The sequence below is a fragment of the Canis aureus genome, chromosome 11 (genome assembly GCF_053574225.1).
Source record: "Canis aureus isolate CA01 chromosome 11, VMU_Caureus_v.1.0, whole genome shotgun sequence".
Lineage (NCBI taxonomy): Eukaryota > Metazoa > Chordata > Mammalia > Carnivora > Canidae > Canis > Canis aureus.
In genome coordinates, this window is record NC_135621.1 from 15,428,538 (window position 1) to 15,450,547 (window position 22,010).

The 22,010-nt window shown below is 42.2% G+C and overlaps 2 protein-coding genes across 2 annotated transcripts in view; one reads left to right on the forward strand and one right to left on the reverse strand.

The window, feature by feature from the left end:
• Nucleotides 1-5,285, reverse strand: part of ZFC3H1 (zinc finger C3H1-type containing) — a 56,676-nt gene extending 51,391 nt beyond the window's left edge. The window contains exon 1 of the mRNA XM_077913844.1: nt 4,640-5,285. Within this exon, the coding sequence (XP_077769970.1) occupies nt 4,640-5,252 (613 nt within the window). The 5' untranslated portion in view covers nt 5,253-5,285. The remainder of the gene's footprint in view (nt 1-4,639) is intronic.
• Nucleotides 5,286-5,548: 263 nt separating this feature from the next.
• THAP2 (THAP domain containing 2) lies at nt 5,549-20,393 on the forward strand. Its single transcript, XM_077913845.1, has 3 exons — nt 5,549-6,050; nt 14,355-14,550; nt 16,458-20,393. The coding sequence occupies exons 1-3, from the start codon at nt 5,980-5,982 to the stop codon at nt 16,845-16,847; spliced, it is 657 nt and encodes a 218-aa protein (XP_077769971.1). The 5' UTR covers nt 5,549-5,979; the 3' UTR covers nt 16,848-20,393.
• Nucleotides 20,394-22,010: the final 1,617 nt, after the last annotated feature.

Here is a 22,010-nt window from a genome sequence, read left to right on the forward strand (position 1 = left end):
TAAATTTCCCTAATGACCAATACAAGAATGAAAATCACCACCAATTTTTTTTTTTACTACCAATAATTTTAGAAACTAAACCAGCATTACAACTCAAAATCTGAACTGTTTTAGTAAATCTTTGGTTTTGTGATCTAAGCTCTTCAGACCCAAGGTTCTTGAAATACTAGTTTCTCATAACCTGTCTTCTTCTTTGACCAATCTGCCATAAGCTGGCTGAGTTGGTTTATCCATCATGTTTTCAAACTTTATTTTACCTGGCCTCTCTGCAGCTTTGGACACTGCAAACCACTCTTCTTGGCTTCCCTAACTACACTGTCCTGATTTCCCTACCTTCTTTTCCCCTCTATGTCTTCGTGACCTAACTCCTGCAATAATGGTGCTTTCCAGTAAGCTCTATTTAGCATCTTTCACTTTTCCTTTTGAACATTCTAATGCACTACCGTATGTATACGTAATACAAGAGAGAAGGTCTGGCTTCATGATAAATATTTGGGGTTTTATCTTCCACAAGCCAGCCCCTATTCTGTTGCTGGACTAATCTTTCTAGAACACAAATCTGATCAGATCTGTCCCCTTGTTTAAATCGCATTAAGAACAGAGTTCAAAGGACACCTGGGTGGCTCAGTGGCTGAGTGTCTGCCTTTGGCTAAGGTCGTGATCCCAGGGTCCTGGGATGGAGTCCCACATCAGGCTCCTGGTGAGGCACCAGCTTCCCCCTCTACCTATGTCTCTGCCTCTGTGTGTCTCTCATGAATAAATACATAAAATTTTTTTTAAAAAGAGTTCAAAATACTTACAATGGTATATAAAGCCTTCATGATCTGACCTGTACTTCCTTTCCAATCTTACAATTTCCTTGTTCATCACAACGTACACATCGTTTTGTAGTTAGGTTTCTCTGTTCTTCAAACTGACCCCAATTCAAAACTGAAATGTCACCTATGTGAACCCAGAACGTTACTTGCTTCCTCTCCCACCATTATATACTCTTTGTACATATTCTCGAATTATCTGCAGCTACACCTTACTTTTCAATGGAGCCATCTAAAGATAAAACTGAAAAAATAAAGACAAAACTGAAGACCTTGGAAAGATTTGTAGAGGGAAAAGATTCAATACACTAACAACAGGAAAATGAGGAAAAGCAATTGAGTTACAACTATAATCTCTGTCAAGGCTAAATGAAATCTCCTATTTCTGTCTAATACAGGACAAAGATGACACCAACACTGAAAAGATTTAATTTTAAACTAGTTAAGATGCAATTTTTAACCGAAATGTTTTATAAAAAAAAGAACTGCTTTTCAACTGTAGGTGAAAATGAAATGACTTTCTACTGATGAGAGACACTGGCCTAATTATGTTAGCTCTCATCAGATTAGAAAGTTTAAAACAGCAGTCATCCAAAGGAAACATGCTAAGCGGGACTGATGAAATGTCTATCATTAAGAAAAATTTTAAATGAATGAAACTGAAAATAAGTGCCACATTAGAATCTGCTTATTATATTTCATTAAAGCTGCACCTACTATGCCTTGATCATTACATAAAAATGTTAAAAAACAAAACACTTGTACTCCTGCTACTTCACTTCTAGATGATGAAAATGAGCCACAGTACATTCCCTATTCTTTCTTTATCCTTTTTTTTTTTTTTTTTTTTGGAAACTCTACCCCCAACATGAGGCTTGAACTTACAATCTCAAGATCAAAGGTCACATGCTCTACTGACTGAGCCAGCCAGGTGCCCCAACACCCTAAGTCTTTTTTAATGTAATTATTTATAAAATAAAAATGTCATTACTCTAAGTGCACAGTGGATATATGAATAAACCTGAATATAATCTTGGTATTAAGGAACCTGAATTAATAAAATTTTGTATTACAAAGTTTGTTCACATTATATAAAAGTAGCTGAACACTATGTTTTCCTTCACAAAATCTTACAAAGAATACCACCTCTAGGATGGATTAATGATACTTCACGAGGAAAACAATGAGCAGAAGATCAAAACAAGCATCCTTTTCCTTAAGTGCAGCATCTGTGAAAAGAAAAACAGCAATACAGCTCATTTCTGCTAAATTACTACAGAAATCAGACTTGATATATTCCTGTAATTTTTTCCACACTGTATGCTTGTTTCTAATAAAAACATATAAGCTAAATAATAAAGGTATAAATTATATAAATAAAGGCCAAAGTGGTATTGAAAGATTGGACAGAAAAAAGGCAAGGGCAGGAGCTGGGCAAGCCCCCTCATCACCACCTTCTCTAACACAGTTTAAATGAAGAAAAAGCTCTGTGCCCCCACAGTACTTTTTACACATCTCAATAAGAACTTTTTACATTAAAACTCTATTTATTCACATCGGTCTCTCCAACACAAATTCTAAGTTTCCTCTTTTGCATTCTTAAAAAACACACATGTAGGGCAGCCCAGGTGGCGCAGCGGTTTGGTGCCACCTGCGGCCTGGGGTGTGATCCTGGAGACCTGGGATCAAGTCCCGCATCGGGCTCCCTACATGGAGCCTGCTTCTCCCTCTGCCTGTGTCTCTGCCTCTCTCTCTATGTCTCTCATGAATAAATAAAAATAAAAAATAAAAATAAAAAAAAAACACACATGTATGTGCTTTAACAGCCTGTTTTTAGATTCAGAATCAACAACTAACAAAAACTTCCTTAAAAAGTTATCTTGGGGGCAGCCTGGGTGGCTCAGTGGTTTAGCGCCGCCTTCGGCCCAGGGCATGATCCTGGGGACCCGGGATGGAGTCCTATGGTGGGCTCCCTGCATGGGGCCTGCTTCTCTGCCTGTCTCTGCCTTTCTCCTTGTGTCTCTCATGAATAAATATATAAAATCTTTAAAAAAAAAAAAAGTTATCTTGGGCACAGTTTTTCTTTCCTTTTTTTTGAAAGAACATCTTCTATCTTTTTTAAAAGTCAAATCCTTCTATGATTTTCTTTGAAACAATCCTAGGTGCTCCTCGCCTAACTTGTGGTTGCAGAATCAAGTGTTTTCAGGGCCTTAGCCCCAGAAGCTGCTGTGTACCTAGATTCTTATTTCTTGCCCCTTTACATGCTGACATCTGGGAAAGACCATTTGATCTTGAGAATTCTACAAAAACACCCTTGAGGGTCTTCCAAACAAACGTCATCACGTGTAAGTTTCATATAGGATGCGTAAAAAAAAAAAAAAATCATTGTACCGTAGCAACTACAACCGGTGATCACTGCAGGTGGCAAATCATCTTTATGCAGTCATCACGAAGACCTAGTTCTACAAACCCATCATAAGCTAGCAAACCTTCAGGTGGCTGACGCCCCAATATAAACCTTCAGTAAGCTCAAGAATCTTAAAGATAATGGGATCTGAGGGAACAACAAATCAGGTATTTTGCTATTTTCCACCTCCCCATAATCTCCACCGTCTCGCACGCACACCGCATGGCGTTCAATACGCTAAAATCAGAACACTGTCTTTCTCTCTCTAACCTACATGGGTCAGCGCTGGGTCATAGAAGGTCCCAAAACTTTCGTGTATGTGCTGCCGGGGCGGGCACAAAAGCACAGAATGCCCCACAACGAAACATAGGAAGAGGAGTCGTCGTTTTAACAGAGAGTCGCTTGAATGCACCACCTGTGACTTGGACTTGCACGCAACCCCCCCCCGCCCCCACTTAAAAAAAAAAAAAAAAAAAAGGCCGAGTGTGTAAGAACAGGCCGAGAAGAACCTTAAAGGGCGGAACCGTGCAGGATGGAACCTCACAATTTTCCACGTCAAGGTTCGATACGGTGCAAGCAACCGGATCAGGCCCTAAACTGTGCATCCCTTTTTATTTATTTATTTATTTTAATTCCCTCCTCCTCCCTGTAGCACTCGTAAGTCAACCTGGCACGCAGACAAAAGTTCCCGCCGCAGCGAGGGAGGGCGCATCAACCTGAGCTCGGGGCACCAGGGCTGCGGACCGACTAGGAAGAAATCTCGTTTCAGACTTCCCGGGGATCACTTTCGCCGGTTTGGCCCCCGAATCGTGATACGTTAGCTTGCTTAATTAATTAATTAATTAATTAATTAAAATAAAATAAAATAAAATAAAAGCAAATCCAGAGACACAATCCACTGCGCCGCGCGGCGACCCACCGAGGAGCCACCTGCTTGCTGGGAAGCGCAGGGATGGACAGAGGGACGGACAGAGGGATGGACCCAGGGACAAATGCAGGGACGGAGCCAGGAAGCGTCCCAGGGACGCACCCAGGGACGCACGCAGGGACGGACGCAGGGAGGGACCCGGGTAAGGACCCAGGGCAGGACGCAGGGACGGACCCAGGGATGGACCCAGGGATGGACGGAGGAACAGACAGAGGGATGGACCCAAGGACAAATGCAGAGACGGACGGAGGGATGGACCCGGGGAGGGGCCCAGGGACGGACGGACGGACGCAAGGAGGGACCCAGGGAGGGACGGAGGGACAGACGGGGGAATGGACCCAGGGACGGATGCAGGGAGGGGCCCAGGGGCGCACTCAGGGACGGACGGAGGAACGGACGGAGGGACGGACGCATGGAGGGACCCAGGGAGGGACCCAAGGAGGGAGGGACGCAGGGCCACCGGGGCGCGGACGGGCAGGTGAAGGATACAGCTCTTCCGAGGCGGCGAGGGCTCCCGCCAGCTCTGGCCGCCGCCGAACCCCGAGCCCGCCGCTCCGGCCGCGGCGGGCCGGCCGCCGGGCTTGCCTCCCCGCTCGCCGCCGCCGCGGCCCCGGCTCCAGCGGCTGCCGCCGCGGTACGGCCTGCCCCGGAAGCGGAGCCGGTCCAGCGCGATGTGGCTGCGCTCCCAGAAGGACGGCCGCGGGCTGCCCTCCGACAGCGGCCCGGGCGGCAGGCGGGCGGGCGGCGGGTGCGAGCGGAACGGCTCCTTGGGCCGGTAGCCGGCGTGTCCCCGGAGGTGGCCCCGCTCCGCCGCGTGGCGCGGGCGGCAGAGGCTCCGCAGCTGCTGCTGGGACGACGACGACGACGAGCCGCCGCCGGACGCGCCGCCGCGGGCCGCAGGGGGAGGCCTCCGCCGCGCGTAGGGCAGCAGCCCCCCGGCCCCGCCGCCGCCCCCGCCGCCCCCGCCGCCGCTGCTGCTGCTGCTCCGGCTCCGCGCGTCGCTGTGGTTGTCGTCGTCGCTGATCTCCCCGTCCTCCAGCTCGCCCTCCTCCTTGGGCGACAGGCCGCTGGGCGCCGGCGCCGGAACCTCGGCGGCCGCCATCCGCGCCGCCGCCCCGCCCGACAGCGCCCTCCGCCGCCTCGGCTCCCCGCCTCGAACGCCGGCCTCGCGCGGCGGCTGCTCGCTCCGCCGACGCGCTCCGCTCCCCGCCTGCCCCGCACCCCGGCGCCTCTCGCCGGGCCGCCGCGGCCCGCGTCCCCTCGCCCAGCGCCCCCCGGCTCTTCCGCCTCGCGAGAAAGGGGGCTCTGCCCGGGGCTCGGCCCGCGACGTCACTTCCGGCGGCGCGCAGGAAGCCGGCCGCGCAGCTCCCGCGTCGTCTCGCGGGACGCCGCGGTGGTCGCCGGGATGTGTAGTCCCGCCTTGCGGGGCGAGCCTCCGGGGCAGGGAGAGGGGGGTTCGGGTTTTCGGGTTTTCGGGTTTGTGCTTCCCGCGCAGCGCTCGCGCCCCGCCCGGGCTCGCCGCTGACGTGGACGGCCCGGGAGGCTCCTGAGTGATGCGAGGAGCGTTGTAATGGCCGCGAGCGCCTCGACCGAGGGGGCGCAGTGATCCCGCTCCGTTTTAGGGGGGCCCCTTAAGGGGGAGGCTAACGAAGGCGAGCGCGGCTCCGGGGCCGTCTGCTGCGCGGGCTCCAGGCCGCCGTGCTACTAGAGACCCCGGGGAGGCTGACCCCCGCGCCCGCACCTGCAGCTGCACCTGCACCCGCACCCGCACCCGCACCCGCACCCGCACCCCCGCCAGCGCCGCAGGACCGGATGACGGCGACGGGGACATGCCGACCAACTGCGCCGCGGCGGGCTGCGCCACTACCTACGACAAGCACATTAACATCAGCTTCCACAGGTAAGCGCGGCGCGGGTTAGGGACGCGGGCCCTCAGGTGCAGGGTCGCCGCTGCGGGCGCAGCCGGGGCCCAGCCGCCGACCCCACGCCGGGCTCGTGCCCAGGAAGCAGCACTTCTGTCCTTTGCGCTGCCCTTCCCCGCCTCTGTCCCCCCCACCCTTCCCCTTTTTTCTTTTTTTCTTCTTCTTCCTTTTTTTTTTTTTTTTTTTTTTTTTTTTTTGTCCTTTTTCTCCCCGCCCTCCGGGAAAGATTAACTCACTTTGAAAGGGAAATCCGAGTCCCGCCCGGTGCTTACTCCCTGGGGGAAAAGTAAAAGGAGCATCCCGTGATTTCGTGCTCCGCGATGCATGGGCCTGGGTCTGCACGGGAATGGTGCCTTCCAAGCAAGCGAAACCTCCTGCTGCCGTCCAGATCGGGAAGCCAGGGGCGCCCCCTCCACCCCCGGGGCAGCACCTGCGTGACCCCGGGTCGCGCGGTCGAGTCCCCATCGGGCTCCCTGCAGGGAGCCTGCTGCTCCTCGGCCTGGGTCTCTGCCCCTCTCTCTGTGTCTCTCAGGAATAAATAAAATTAAAAACAAACAAAAACAAAAAAAACGAAAAAAAACGGGAAGCGATCACTAGCCAGGTTGGCGTGGGAAGCATTTAGGTGCCTACCAGCCCCGCGCAGGTGGGTGAGCGCAGAACTGAGCTGTCAGTGCGGAGCCCGGCTTTCCTCCTCACTACGGTGCTGACCTTAGGTGTGGCTCCTCCATGGCTGCAGGAGCAATCCAGTCTTTCCTTCTGTCTAACCGGAGCCCTTGAGAACATTTTGAAGGCTGTGTGAAATACAGTAAGTACTCCATAAATGCTTACTTTCTCGGCAAGTGCCTGCAGAAAAGCAGCCTTGAAAAAAAAAAAAAGTTCTGTGCCAATAGTTCCGATTTATTATTTTTTTAAGATTTTATTTATTCATGAGAGACACAGAGAGAGAGGGCCAGAGACACACACAGGCAGAGGGAGAAGCAGGGAGCCGGACGCGGGACTCGATCCCAGGACCTCGGGGTCACGCTCTGGGCCCAAGGCAGATGCTCAACCACTGAGCCACATGGGTGCCCCTATGTTTTATGTTTTTATTTTTTATTTATTATTATTATTATTAAAGATTTGATTGATTGATTGATTAATGAGAGACAGAGAGAGAGGCAGACAGAGAAGCAGGCTCCATGCAGGGAGCCCGACCTGGGACTCGATCCCGGAACCCCAGGATCACACCCTGGGCCCAAGGCAGATGCTCAACCACTGAGCCACCCGGGTGCCCCTATGTTTTATGTTTTTATTTATTATTTATTATTATTATTATTAAAGATTGTATTGATTGATTGATGAGAGACACAGAGAGAGAGAGGCAGAGACACAGGTAGATGGAGAAGCAGGCTCCATGCAGGGAGCCTGACCTGGGACTCGATCCCGGGACCCCAGGATCACACCCTGGGCCCAAGGCAGATGCTCAGCCACTGAGCCACCCAGGTGCCCCTATGTTTTATGTTTTTATTATTTATTATTATTATTATTAAAGATTTTATTGATTGATTGATGAGAGGCAGGGACCCAGGCAGAGGGAGAAGCAGGCTCCATGCAGGGAGCCCGACATGGGACTCGATCCCAGGACCCCGAGGTCACGACTCGAACCAAAGGCAGCCACTCCACCGCTGAGCCACCCGGGCATCCCCAATAGTTCTGATTTTATGTATCTCACAACTTAGTACGATCTTAGAATATCCTTGACCCTTTCCTTACCTAGTTATCACTAAATGCTCTCTTACTAAAAACTGCTACTTTGGGCAGCCCTGGTGGCACAGCAGTTTAGCGCCGCCTGCAGCCGGGGGTGTGATCCTGGAGACCTAGGATCCATACCCACATGGGGCTTCCTGCAAGGAGCCTGCTTCTCCCCCTACCTGTGTCTCTGCATCTCTCTCTCTCTCTCTCTCTGAATAAATAAATAAATAAATCTTTAAAAATAGTAATAAAATAAAATAACTGCTACTTAAAAAAAAGTCCTTGTGATGTTTCTGTTTTTCAGATATTTCATGGGAATGTAGCACTTCATTCATTCATTCATCGAACGTGTACAGGATTCTTGTGCCTGACATTGTGCTAGCAATCCAGAAAGTTCTTTTTTTTTTTAAGTTTTATTTGTTAGAGCTGGTGTGAGTGGATGGAGGGGCAGAGAGAGAGGGAGATAGCAGTCTCCCAGCCAAGCAGGGACCCCCCCCCCCCGGGGGGGGAGGTGCTGCATCTCCTGATCCTGAGATTGTGTGACCTGAGTTACAATCAGGAGTCCAGGGCTTCACCTACAGAGCCCGGCTGGCACCTCCCCCACCCCCAGAAAGTTCTTTTTTTTTTTTTTTTTTCCCCAGAAAGTTCTTATACTCCTTTAGTTTAGTAGGTAGTGAGAAAAACATAAATAATTATAGTTAAGTGCCGCAGAAGAGACACTCAGGGATGTCTAACTTAGCCTTGTAAAGTCAAAGAACACTTCTTAAAGGATGTGAAATTTCAGATGATAACCAAAGGATGACGTAGATTTAGTCCTGTATGCTACCTTACAGATTTTCTCTTTTATTCAGTGAGCATTCGAGAAGACCTGAGGGTTTCTTAAAAGAATAGCATGATGAGATTTGCATGTTAAGAAGCCCTCTGGCTGCAGTGTGGACAATTTACAGTGTTAAAGTGCTGGTCAAGCATCATCAAGAGAAGAATTTGATTAGAAACGAGCTTATTCAACCTTAATTCGCCCACTCTTTCTTTCACAGGGAATTCTCATACAGTATCAACTGAGCTACACAAGGTACTTCAATGCAGGCACAACCAGCACTAGATTAGAAGAGGTGAGAGTTGAGAAGAAAGAGGAACTTGCAGGAAAACAAGGGAGAGTCCACCAGTAACCTAGGCCAGTAACTACTGACAGAAGGGGAAAGAAGTAGATAGACTTAAGAAATGTGTGAGTAGGAGGCGCCTGGGTGGCTCAGTGGGTTGAGTACCTGCCCTCAGTTCAGGTCATAATCTTGGGGCCCTGGGATGGAGCCCCACGCCGGGCTCCCTGTTTAGTGGAGAGTCTGCTTCTCTGCTTCTCCCTCTCCTTCTGTTCTACCCCCCCTCCATGTGCACTCTCTTTGTCTGAAATAAAATCTTAAAAAAAAAAAAAGAGTAGAAACCACTGTATTTGGTAATTTGATGTGGAAGATGAGGGAGAGGGAGGATTCCGAGGCACCCATCATCTTGAATGTTTGAGAGATACACAGTGATACAGTAACATGCATATTTGATGATTTGTCTTCTATGAAATTAATGTGTTCATGGAAATTCAGATCTTAACATTATATAATGAATTACATTCCTATTTCGTAAATACAATGTTTCACCAACTTCTTTCCTAGGGTGTTGATAGGTTTATCCCAGTGTACAACTTAGGTTGCCTATGCTCATTGTCCTGTTTTTCTTATCTGTTAGCCCACTCCAGTCTAAGTCCCCCCAACAGTCTCCTGAAACTGCTCTTGCTAAGATAAGTTATCGCTCTTGTATTTCTTTTTCATGGCATGTCTTCATTTCCTCCTTGAAATACTCTACTTTTGAATTATTTGATACTGATTTTGTGATTTTCATCTGGGACACCTTCAGTTTTCTCGGCCAGCCCCTTCCTTTCTCTGCCCCCTGACCTAGGTCTTTCCACTCTTATCAAAATGATTTCAACTGTTCTGTGGACTCAGTTAACCCGTCGAAGCCTTGGAAATCAACATCTCCAGTCCAATCTTTCTAATGAGTTCCAGACTTATATAGGCCAAGTGTCTCGGTATATCCCTGGTCTCTCTTCAGTTCCTCGGGTTCAATATGTCAGAACTGTACTAATGAGCTTGCTCTTCCCCTAAAACTACACCAAGTCCCATACTCCCTTTCTCAGTAAACGAAAACACCGTCCACCCCGAAAGTGAGAGGATATCCTCCCTTGACTTCTCCCCATTCCCTCTTGATTGGATTGTTACAATAGCCTCTTACCTGGTTCACTGCTTCCATTCACGCACTCCTGACCTCTCTTCTATAATCAATGGTGTGTTGCTAAAGGTTTAACAACAGGATCGGGATCTCCAGGGAAAGGGGAAAGCACTGATTTGTGGTGTTTGCCCAATTCCCATGGCTGGTTTCAAGCTACCAATATGAAATCACTGATCACAGAGTTGGGAAGAAATGTGCAGTACCACTCTGTTCTATAGCATTTATATCACACAGTTATAACAGACACAAACAATTTTAAGAATAGAGGCAATAGTAAAGTAATAAAGAAATTACGGGTTTCAGTGTTTACTACCTTTGTTCTTCATTTAATTGCAAACTTATGTAATTTTTAATAATGGCTATATTTAATAGCCAGCTAAAACATTTTAGGTTAATAATTACCCTCTAAATTAGGCCTTTTAATGGCCTACCAATGCTATTTTGGATATGACTTCAAAATTACTCTTAACTTAGAAGGCTCTCCAGCATCATTTCATGTCATAACACTACACTACTCCTACCCTACTTTCCCTATCTAACTCCTACTCTCTTAAAGCCTCCTGACTAGGGTATCCCTGGGTGGCTCAGCGGTTTAGCGCCTGCCTTGGGCCCAGGGTGTGATCCTGGAGTCCCAGGATCAGGTCCCACGTCAGGCTCCTGGCATGGAGCCTGCTTCTCCCTCTGCATGTATCTCTGCCTCTCTCTCTCTCTCTCTCTCTCTCTCTCTCTCTTTCTCTATGCCTATTGTGAATAAATAAACAAAATCTAAAAAAAAAAAAAAAAAAGCCTCCTGACTAGATAAGCTCTTACTGTTTTATGGCTCCATGCCACCCTGTACTTACCCCTTTATTACGCTCATGAACTTGTAATTACTTTTATTAATAAATAGCTTTTATTTAGTATTTACTGTGTACTGCGCACTGGGCAAAGCATTTACTCACATTTTCTCATTTAATCCCTGGAACCATAGTAAGTACCATTATTACTTCACTGTATAGGTGATAAAACTGAAGCCTAAAAAGGCTCAAGAATTTGTCTGGTGTCACTCAGGTATCGCACTGAAGAAACCAGGATTTGCACCTCGATTTGACGGCAGAGACAACATTCTCAGCCACTCCTTTTTCCTGCGTAAAGCCATTTGATTTCTACCCTTCCCATTACAATATACCCTCACATAAAGGGTAGATACCATAAAGGTTAGGTCGGTTTTGTCTACCACTATGTCCTCAGTGCCTACGACAGTCTTGGAATATAAAAGGCATTCAGCTATTATTAAAGACTCAAGCAAAGTAGCATTATTTAAAACACTGGCTTTTCCAAAACATCTAATGTTTCTGAAAGTTTGGTTCTATTACTGGTAGACAAGAATATATCCAGCAGTTACCACCATGTTAATTTTTTAGTATTTACAACAGGATTTATTATGACTTAAATTAAGCTTATGGGCTATATCTCCCACCCTTCAAAAATGCTGAGAAAAATCCAGACACATGAAAATAAGGTTAATGCTGTATATAAATATTGTCCAAAATAAAATATAAAATTGCTGATTATTTTTATTTTTCTATTTCAACACAGATAACTAAACATTATTTAGTAATGATGAATAATCCCCTTGGTTTGTTCATTCTTTGATTCACTGAGAAAGTTCATGGAGTGCTTACTTAACCGGATATAGTGAAAAGCATAGCTCCAACCATGAGATACTTACGATATAGGAGTGGAAGTAGAAAAGTAAACCATTAGAATACAAATGATATTCTATATGATATATAAGAACATCTAACCCAGTCCATGAAAAATTTCCTTAGGAATGTGGGATTCCTAAATTGAATCTTAAGGAAGGAAAACTAACCCAAGTTAAAGTTCAATTAGGCATCAGGTTTCATAATCAGGGAGCTAGTTGGCTTTTTTTTTTTTTTTAAGGCTTTATTTATTTATTCATGAGAGACACACAGAGAGAGAGGCAGAGACACAGGCAGAGGGAGAAGCAGGCTCCATGCAGGGAACCCGACGTGGGACTCAATCATGGGTCTCCAGGATCACACCCTGAGCCAAAGGCAGATGCTCAACCACTGAGCCACCCAGGCATCCCAGGGAGCTAGTTTTAAAAAGAGCTAGAGACGCCTAGCTGGCTCAATTGGTAGAGCATGTGACTCGATCTCGGGGTCTTGAGTTCAAGCCCCATGTTGGGTGTGGAGCCTATTAAAAAAAAAAAAAAAAAGTCTTCTACAAAGAGCTAAAAAATTTAAAGGCTGAAAAATAATATCTGAAAACCACTCTTCATACATCTGAAGAATATTATAGCAATGATAATACAATGATACTTATTTGTTCTGCATCTTTATTGAGGCCCAAACAAGAAATGTGCTTGTAAACTAAAGTTTGACTTTTACCTGAGGCTAGAGGAAACATTTCCAAACCCTTAAGTATTGGAACAGAAATCTTTGAAATGAGAATACATTATTAGTAACAGGTGAGGGCTAGGTAGAGTAGATAAATCCTCCATCACAGGTTTCTTTCTTTCTTTCTTTCTTTTTTTTTTTTACTATCACAGGTTTCTAATGAAATTTCTAGAAGCCTACATACATGAAAACATGAACTGTAAAGTGACATACAAATGTTAATATTTTCAGATTAGGGTATGTCTGGGTGGGGTGGGAGGGACAGGAGGTGGGGATGGGAGGGTTCTTACCAGTTAGTCTGGGTTTTCATCTGCCTGAGTCCCTCACTGCTGGTGATTTGAGCAAACCTACTATATCTGATCGAGCCAAAGTTGTTGCTACCTAGGAAAGCTTCACTTGGGGGTTTCTGAGCCACATGATCTTTTTTTTATTTTTATTTTTTATTCATTTATGATAGTCACACAGAGAGAGAGAGAGAGAGAGAGAGAGAGGCAGAGAGAGAAGCAGGCTCCATGCAGGGAGCCCGATGTGGGATTCGATCCCGGGTCTCCAGGATCACGCCCTGGGCCAAAGGCAGGCGCTAAACCGCTGCGCCACCCAGGGATCCCCGCCACATGATCTTTTAACATCATTTTAATGGTTCTTTTTAAACACGAGTCAGTTCATAATTAATACTTAAAGGATAAAGTAGTCAAACTAAAGAGCTCAACTCAAACTTAATACATATAAATTTTGATTGTCATGTTCTCAAGTTAGCACAGTTTACCACTAGAATTTTGGGGCAGTCTCATATTTTTCTCCTTGACGGGTGTACACTGGTACATACATATCAGTATATTTTGTATTTAAAATAACCATGAAAGGAATGACATTCCTGCTGGGCTTGTCAGCAGCATTTTACTTTTTGTTAATAATCATGCTTCCTACTGTACTATATAGCTTAAGAGTCCACTTTTTATTTTTTATTTTTATTTTTTTAATTTTTTTATTTATTTATGGTAGTCAGAGAAGAGAGAGAGAGAGAGGCAGAGACATAGGCAGAGGGAGAAGCAGGCTCCATGCACCAGGAGCCCGACGTGGGATTCGATTCCGGGTCTCCAGGATCATGCCCTGGACCAAAGGCAGGCACTAAACCGCTGCGCCACCCAGGGATCCCAGAGTCCACTTTTTAAAAATATGTGCAGTTTACATGGAAGTAATACAGTGAATTGTTAGTTTATATTGTTTTACATCAGTTACGCCAACATTTGTGGAGCCCCTACTGTTTGCAAGGCATTGTGCTAAGTGTTAAAGATAAATAGATGATATAATGATCAATATGTCCTCAAGAAACTTATAATCTACTTTTATTTCACTGGAAATTTGTTAAAATGGAAAAATTACAAAAGAATGCGTTAAGTGTGTGACAGTGAAGGAACACAGAGGAAGGAATATCAGAATCTGTCTAGGCTTTCCCTGATAAAATTTAATCTGTAGATATTTGATTTGTCCTGACCATGTACATATGTCAGCAGCAAGCTGATCACAGCATTGTGAATAATGCTTATAATGGTTCTACATAACCTTGATTTATATCAGTATAGTTTTATTTTTACTGCCAATGTTAAGAACTAAGTTGGGAAGAAAGGTCATTTTAAAGGCCTGAAAAATAAAGCACTCCAGTCAGTTTTTCATTAGTTGTTTTGCAACTTGTAAAAGATAGCATGAATTGGTTTTTGTTCCAGTGTCTGGATATTAAAATTTTGTATATAAGTGGAAGATGCTTTAAATCATCATCCATCTTAAAATTTAAAATTCCTTTTAACCATTACAACCAGAAGTGTGATTGTTGGAAGTTGAATTGCCTTTTTTTTTTCTTTCTTTTTTTAAAAGGTTTCCTTTGGATCCTAAGAGAAGAAAAGAATGGATTCGTCTGCTTAGGCGCAAAAATTTTGTGCCAGGAAAACACACTTTTCTTTGTTCAAAGCACTTTGAAGCCTCCTGTTTTGACTTAACAGGACAAACTCGACGACTTAAAATGGATGCTGTTCCAACCATTTTTGATTTCTGTACCCATTTAAAGTCTATGGTAGGTAACATTACTTTTCTTTTACCCATTTTTACCATTTTTGGTACCCATTCTTTTTTCTTTACAAAGTAGAACAATTCAGAATATAATGAAGTTCATATATAATGATATGCCTCAAGAAAGTCACAAAACTTCCTCTTGTGCAGTAAAGGTGCAGGCTGCAGTTATTGCTCAGGTCTCCTGACTCCAATATTCTTTCCCCAATCCAAACTACTTTTACTGTATTGGAATTTTACATTACTTCCAGTTATTATCAATAATTGAATCAATGGTAAAACAGAAATCCTAAGTAAAGAAACCTCCAGCATCATTCTGCTCTGATGTTTAAGATAACATTCAAAATGGGTGTGAAGAGCTTTAAGAATACCACTCCCCAAAGAATCCCAGAGTTATACCAGAGAGTGTAAGTTCAGAAGAAGGCATCACAGAAAACTTCATTGAGCTCAGGCATTTAGGCTGGAGTTTGGGCTTGGACTTTGGAACGTAGGAGAAGGTTCTTAACCTTGCACAGGACAATTACGGTAACATGATGAGAACAAAAGCCAATGGGTTGAGGGATAAGTAGAAAACAATTAAGTGTTAGGTAAGTGATATGTAAAAGGAAGGACAGAATTAAGGTATATGATGAATGTATTAAAACAATATTTCATCTAGTTGGGGAAAATCTGATCAGAGAGGAAAAGGTATTTGTCCACAAATGAATTTCTGTGTTAATAAATGTTTGTTGAATCAATAAAAGATACAAACTTATGAAGTTATAACCTAATCTGGGAACTTAAAGTGATTTAATAGTTGTGGGAGTATAAATCAAGACGGTGAGTGGCAAAATGGGGTGAGATCCTAAATTGTAAGTTTGCCATGTAAAGATTTTTTTGTCTTTAGATAATGAGGCAAAGGGGAATCTAGCCAGTTAGAGAAACATCAAATCTGTCAGAAAAATTATTTTGGTAGCAGAATATGAATGAGGTTCAGAATGAGTGGACATCATTAAAGAATTTTTTAGTGGGATGCCCGGGTGGCTCTGCGGTTGAGCATCTGCCTTAGGTTCAGGGCATGATCCCAGGGTCCTGGGATCAAGTCCCACGTCGGGCTCCCCACAGGGAGTCTGCTTCTCTCTGCCTGTGTCTCTGCCTCTCTCTCTCTGTGTCTCATGAATAAATAAATAAAATCTTTTAAAAAAAAAAAAGAATTTTTTAGTATATTCAAGCCATATGTGATATAGGCTTGGTGTAGGCCATAGCCTTAAGGATGATGGAGAGAAAGGATTGATGATAGAGATATTTTAAAAGTAGAATTAATTGAACTCGATGACCAATTGAGTAAAAGAAATAAAGGAAAAAAGAGTCCTTAGATTTGGGTAGAAAGTTCCTAGGCAGATTTTAAATCCTTGAATGGAAGATATAACTGTGAACATTTAGTAAATCTACTCAGAAGCTTATTACTTGGGAATAATTTTTTTATTAAGTAGAACCTCAGTTTTGAAATATCAAATTGAAAGAACAGTATTTACTTAAAAAAGAGAGAAATCAGTACCACAGAAAAACCAGAACCAGATGTTTACATACATTATATTGGTCTTAGAAATTTCAAAATATTTTTAAAGTCTCCACAAAATCATACTCAGTAACTTGAAAGAGACCTTGGAAGTCCATTGTCTATTTTCAAACAATGTTTGTATCCCTCTGGAGAGAAAAGACAAAAAGAAATAAGGTGGCTGGAGTTAATTTAACAAGTTGAGAAACTTAAATCCACAATTACATGTGACGGGCAGGTGATGTTGCCAGTAAAACTTTTAAAATCAGTTTTTACAAGAGGAGTTTAATTACTTTTATACAAAACTAGGAAAAATTTACTTATTTGTGATATTTCATAATTTATGTTCAACCCTCTAATTTTATTTGGCTTAGAAACTCAAGTCAAGGAATCTTTTGAAGAAAAACAACAATTGTACCCCAAAAGGACCATCTAATTTAAAACCAAACATTAGTAGTCAGCAAGTACTACTTGAACACAGTTATGCTTTTAGGAATCCTATGGAGGCAAAAAAGAGGATAATTAAACTGGAAAAGGAAATAGCAAGCTTAAGAAAGAAAATGAAAACTTGCTTACAAAAAGAACGCAGAGCAACACGAAGATGGATCAAAGCCACGTGCTTGGTGAAGAATTTGGAAGCAAATAACATATTACCTAAGGGCACATCAGAACACATTTTACCAACTGCCTTAAGCAGTCTTCCTTTGGAAGATTTCAAGATTCTTGAACAAAATCCACGAGATAAAACATTACCAATTCTATAAAACAGTCATTTAAGATTAATTGGTCTACAAGGAACTTGAGGCCCATCCTTCATTCTATTCAAAGGTAAAGATATTTAAGGAAATTATGCCAAATTGGATATTTAATAAAGTTTTACTTAAAGTAACATTATATAATTTATGAAGACTTGATTATAAAAAAAAATGGAAACTTTCTATGAAACTTTTATTTGAAAAAGAATGGAAGTGCCTTACTTAAGAATTATGTACTTAAAAATTTTGCTAAGAAATTGTATGTTTGCAAGGTGTTTTTTTGTCTTTTAAAATTAAAGAACTGTGATATGTTTAATTTAAATTGGAAAAAAATTGTTTTTCCTGTACCAGTGTTGGGATATTACATTCTAAATAGGATGCTAAGTAGGAGTTAACCAACATTAAATATGACTTTAAAACTGCTGGGCTTTGTATTAATTGAATCATTATTGGCACTGGATTTGGAAATTTTATAGGAAAAAATTCTGAGGTATAAGGCAAATTCTGTTATTTAGTTAAACTTTCTGTATCTACTCACCAATAAAAGTGAGTTAATCATGGCTTCCCTCATGAAAATATTGGCTTTTAAAATAGATTGTAAAAAAAATAAAATAAAATAGATTGTAAAATATTTTGAAAATAATATTTTGAAAGTGAAGTACTCTTGCATCATCCAAGCAAGGTAAGGCCTCAAGAACCTCAGACTAGTGAAAATAGGTAGCCGATTATACATCGTGAAATACTCTAGACATTGTGATCTAGCTTTTACCTTAAATAAAACGATAAATTCATATTATTTTTTTCCTCATAATAAAAATATTTCATTTTCAGTTCCAAAGATGTTACATTAATTAGGCAACATGATACAAAGTTCTGTTAGGAATACCCCCTTGCCCGCATATATGTTGATACCAAAACTCTTACACTGTTTTTTCCCCATAAGCCCTCATTAGGTTTAATCACAGAAAGGTACTTACCATATTATATCTTCACAACTTAGATGGAATCAATCTATTGTACATATCAGCTTGCTTTTATCTCCCTTTTTAGCGAGTCTAATAGAGCAACTGTACTGCAGAAGGGAAGTGAAATGTATTTTCTATATAAATACATGTGTCTGAAAAGCTATGCAAATGCTAATTATTTTACAAAATAGAACTATGATAGTTTCCACTTGAACTAATTAAGCGGTTCACCATAATTCACCACATAAATTTTTGATTTTAATAAGAATCCTTCCCTTCAAATGTGATTTTTGGGAAAATCACATTAAATTTATTAATGTGTAATCAAGTTATTCAATCTTAGTTCAGGCTTCTGACACTACCATATGAAAGTAGCATGCATCTACCTAACCAAAATTGCTCTAAAGTTCTTCCTTTAAGGTAATAGCTATCTTATTTTATAAAGAAATTTGGGGGTTTTATCAGGGTGAAAGTTTTGTTTTTGATAGTATTTGCTTGGATCCTAGCAATAGTCTCCTTCCAGCATTAGCACTCTTTCTTTTAATAAGGATTGCCTCCCAACCAACTAGATTTCACAAAGGCAAGGATAAGAAAAGTCTGTATTATTATCATCAGGCACTTACAACAAATATTTATGAAAATCCTTTTGTGAATATTGTAAACCTTGTTAGTCATTTTATTTTAAATATTGGACATAACTCCTTGGAATTGTCATTTTGTTTTTTTTCTACTATGGTTTCAAATATCTCTTCACTTACTGACCATAACGTTATACCTCAAAATAAGTTGGGCTAATAATCATTTAAACATAAACTGTTTTCCAACAATAAACTCTCATGTAGTTCATCACCCCTCTCCAATATAAAACAAAATACTAATTAATGAAGGTCAGTTCCTATCTACAATAGTATCTTGGTGTCTTAAGGTAACATTTTAAAAATTACCCCAAAATCCCATAAAATACAAGCTTTTGACAAAGTTAACTTAGACTTCATTATTATTTGAGACTACTGAATAAATTACCACTCAGTAATTTTAAAGTAAATTTTTTTGGTGTTTTCTCCATGTCATTGTCAGGTTACTGTCCTGATAACATGCTTTAAATTCTCCCTGCATCAAATTGTTTCATTAACATACAGATACTTGTCTACCTTAAAACTAGGTTCATTCATAGAGAAAAACCTAAATCTTTTTAAATCCTGTTTTCAGTAGTTGATAAACTTATCATTTTGACTGTCTACCATCTGCTCTTTTTCATCTGCTGGACCCAACACATATCCTCTGTTCATTCTCTGTTGTTATTCATTCTATGCCTGCCAGGAACTAACCTCTACAAAGAACCAGCAAAAGGCTAATGACTTTATATAAAGATGACATGATTATCTGCCCTTAAATTCCTTAAGAGTCTCCTGAGAGAAAAAAAATATCTTTGTAATACAATATGATAAATGTCATAAACAAAATATATGTGAAGTGCTTTGGTAAATGCTGTTGAGTTAGAATTTAATAAGTATAAACATTTTAGACCTTTTTCCCAAAAAACTTATCCCTTGAAACAAAACAGATTTTTCTTATGACTTACCAAATGAGATAGAAAGACATCAGTATGGACTTGAATTAAATAGTGTTTTCATGAATTGTAAATTTTTCCCCTTGAAAATGAACACTGAACAAATTAGTTGTTAATGGTATCTTTGTTAACAGGAAAACGTAACTGAATAAAATACTGTGTCAAACCCAAGTACCCAGATTTATTTGACATTTGATGTTTTTATAAAATAACGATCTACTAACAGATTTTTACAAATAATTCAGCTCAGAGTCTTAAAGTTAACAAAGCCCTATGGTATGCATTAGCTCTCTTGTCCTTTACAAATATTCTGTGGTGGGTGGCATTATCTCCAATATACAGATGAAGAAATCCTTGTTAATGTTATTTATTTACTTAGACGTTTAATGTGTGCTTATTGGCACAAGGAATAGAAATGCCAGCAGTCCAGGAAGTTAAATCCTAAATTGAACAATGGTGTTCAGCCTTCAAATCCTCTGCTCTGCCCTCCACGTTTTAGCCCCCTATCCAAAATATCAATCATGCTATTAAAGTAGGATGTCCTGTGTCTCAAAAAACTAAAATAAAAAATTTTTACATGTGTATATACTTAAGATAGTCTGTGAAGTCAGTATAGAACTTTTCTAGGTAAACTTTATAATGTTTGTATTTTATCTCATTTCTCAATATTAGAATACGGGTACATTTTAATTTTGGTATAATTGAGAAAATAGCTCATCTTTATGCCAGAATGTAGTTTTATTTAGGTATTTAGACAGTTGGAAAATTTCTAAAATTGATGATTTTATAATGTATGTTAAACAATTACATATTGTATTCTGAGTATGTTGATATTAAACATTTTTTTACAAGGAAATTACTGTCATTCCTATTATTTTACAAAAATGTACATGAATATCTCTGGGGAAATCTTTCCCCTAAATGGACCCCCTAAAATACTTCTGTAGAAGTCCTTGCCCCTAGATTGAAGCAAATTGTAAACAAAATAAAGATATGTAAAGCCTAGAAGAGGAATTTTAATTTTTGTTGCTCAAATTATATCCAAGCATACATTATAGTTTATTTGCACTGTTTTTTTTTTTTTTAATCTTTTGGGTTTTTTAAAAGATTTTATTTATTTGAGAGAGAGAGAGCAGGACCTTAACAGGAGAGGGGGAGCAGAGGGAGAGGGCCAAGCAGAGGACACAGGGCTGGATCCCAGGACCCTGAGCTTATGACCTGAACCGAAATCAAGAGTTGGACCACTCCCTGAGCCACCCACGTGCCCCTGCACTGGCCTATACTGGTCATGCAAACCTAAACCAGACATATGAAGGGCTATAAAAATTCTCATAAACACCAACATCAGACAAGGTTGCCCTGTGACTGATGAAATGATGGGGAAGAAAAAGCAAGATCAATCCATAATTTTGTCCAAGAGACAAAAAGAAGGTCATTAGGCAAGCCACAAAAATAATATTTTTTAGTCTGTGAATAATTCTATCCCGTTATCTGGTGTGACTGATACCGGCCAGCTTGCTGTGAGAATCCAATTATTTACCTGTAGTGAACACGGTGAGACAAAAAGTGCGCACAAAATTTCTGCAGGAAGACTGTATTTACATGTAGTGAAATAAGGACACTATTTAGTTCTTCTTCACAGATTTGGTTCTTAACCAGCTAATTAGGGACGCCTGGGTGGCTCAGTGGTTTAGAGCCTGCCTTCAGCCCAGGCCGTGATCCTGGAGACCCGGGATGGAGTCCCGCATCAGACTCCCCACATGGAGCCTGCTTCTCCCTCTGCCTCTCTCTCTGTGTGTCTCATGAATAAATAAATAAGATCTTAAAAAAAAAAAATCAGCTAATTAGATGTCTTATTGAGGAAAGGATGTTAAGTTGTTTTGGCATGTTATTTAAATGTGGAAGCATGTGTTTTTAAAAAGTAGTGGTAAAAAAAAAACGAATTACTTTTCAAAGTAGAAGTGCTCTGGGCTAGAACACATTTGAGTAACTGGATCGGAAACTCCTTTTCCTCCTTACATGGTCAGCATCAACTGAAAAAGTTCAGATATGCTGTATTTATCCATTTTAACCCGGGCACACAAGTTCATTTACAATAAAATGCGAAATAAGCCACCGATTCATACGTCATGTTAACGAGATGTTCTGCTGAAAGCGTGAGGGGTGCAGGAACAGATTTGCACAAGTTGAACCCCGTGGCCGGAGTGGGTCGGGCCTCATGGTCGCAGGTGCAGCAGGTGCAGCAGCCGCAGCAGCCGAAGCAGCCAGCACGTTGTAGGAACTCAACGCTGTGCTGGTTTGAAGCAGTTTTCTCAGGGGTAAAATCGCTCCTTCCGCACAACATACCCCCCTTGCCCTAAAACGTCCACGTTTAGGGGCCCCCGGTGAAGCCTCGGACTCTTGATTTCAGGTCCGGTCGTGACGTCATCAGGATGCTGGGAGGGAGCCCCACCTGGGACTCCAGGCTCGCGGGGGACTCCCTGCCGCTCTGCCCCGGCCTGTGCTCTCTATAAATAAATAAGCCTTGGGGAAAAAAAAAAAAATCCAGGGCAGCCCGGGGGGCCCAGCGGTTTAGCGCCGCCTTGGCCCAGGGTGTGACCCCGGGGTCCTGGGATCGAGTCCCTGCATGGACCCCAC

What these genes read in the sequence shown, in the direction of transcription:
- THAP2 (XM_077913845.1), top strand. Translation starts at nt 5,980, where the DNA reads ATGCCGACCAACTGCGCCGCGGCGGGCTGCGCCACTACCTACGACAAG. An exon ending in ATTAACATCAGCTTCCACAG is followed by an intron (nt 6,051 to 14,354) that starts GTAAGCGCGGCG and finishes TTTTTTTAAAAG; the next exon opens with GTTTCCTTTGGATCCTAAGA. An exon ending in GTACCCATTTAAAGTCTATG is followed by an intron (nt 14,551 to 16,457) that starts GTAGGTAACATT and finishes TATTTGGCTTAG; the next exon opens with AAACTCAAGTCAAGGAATCT.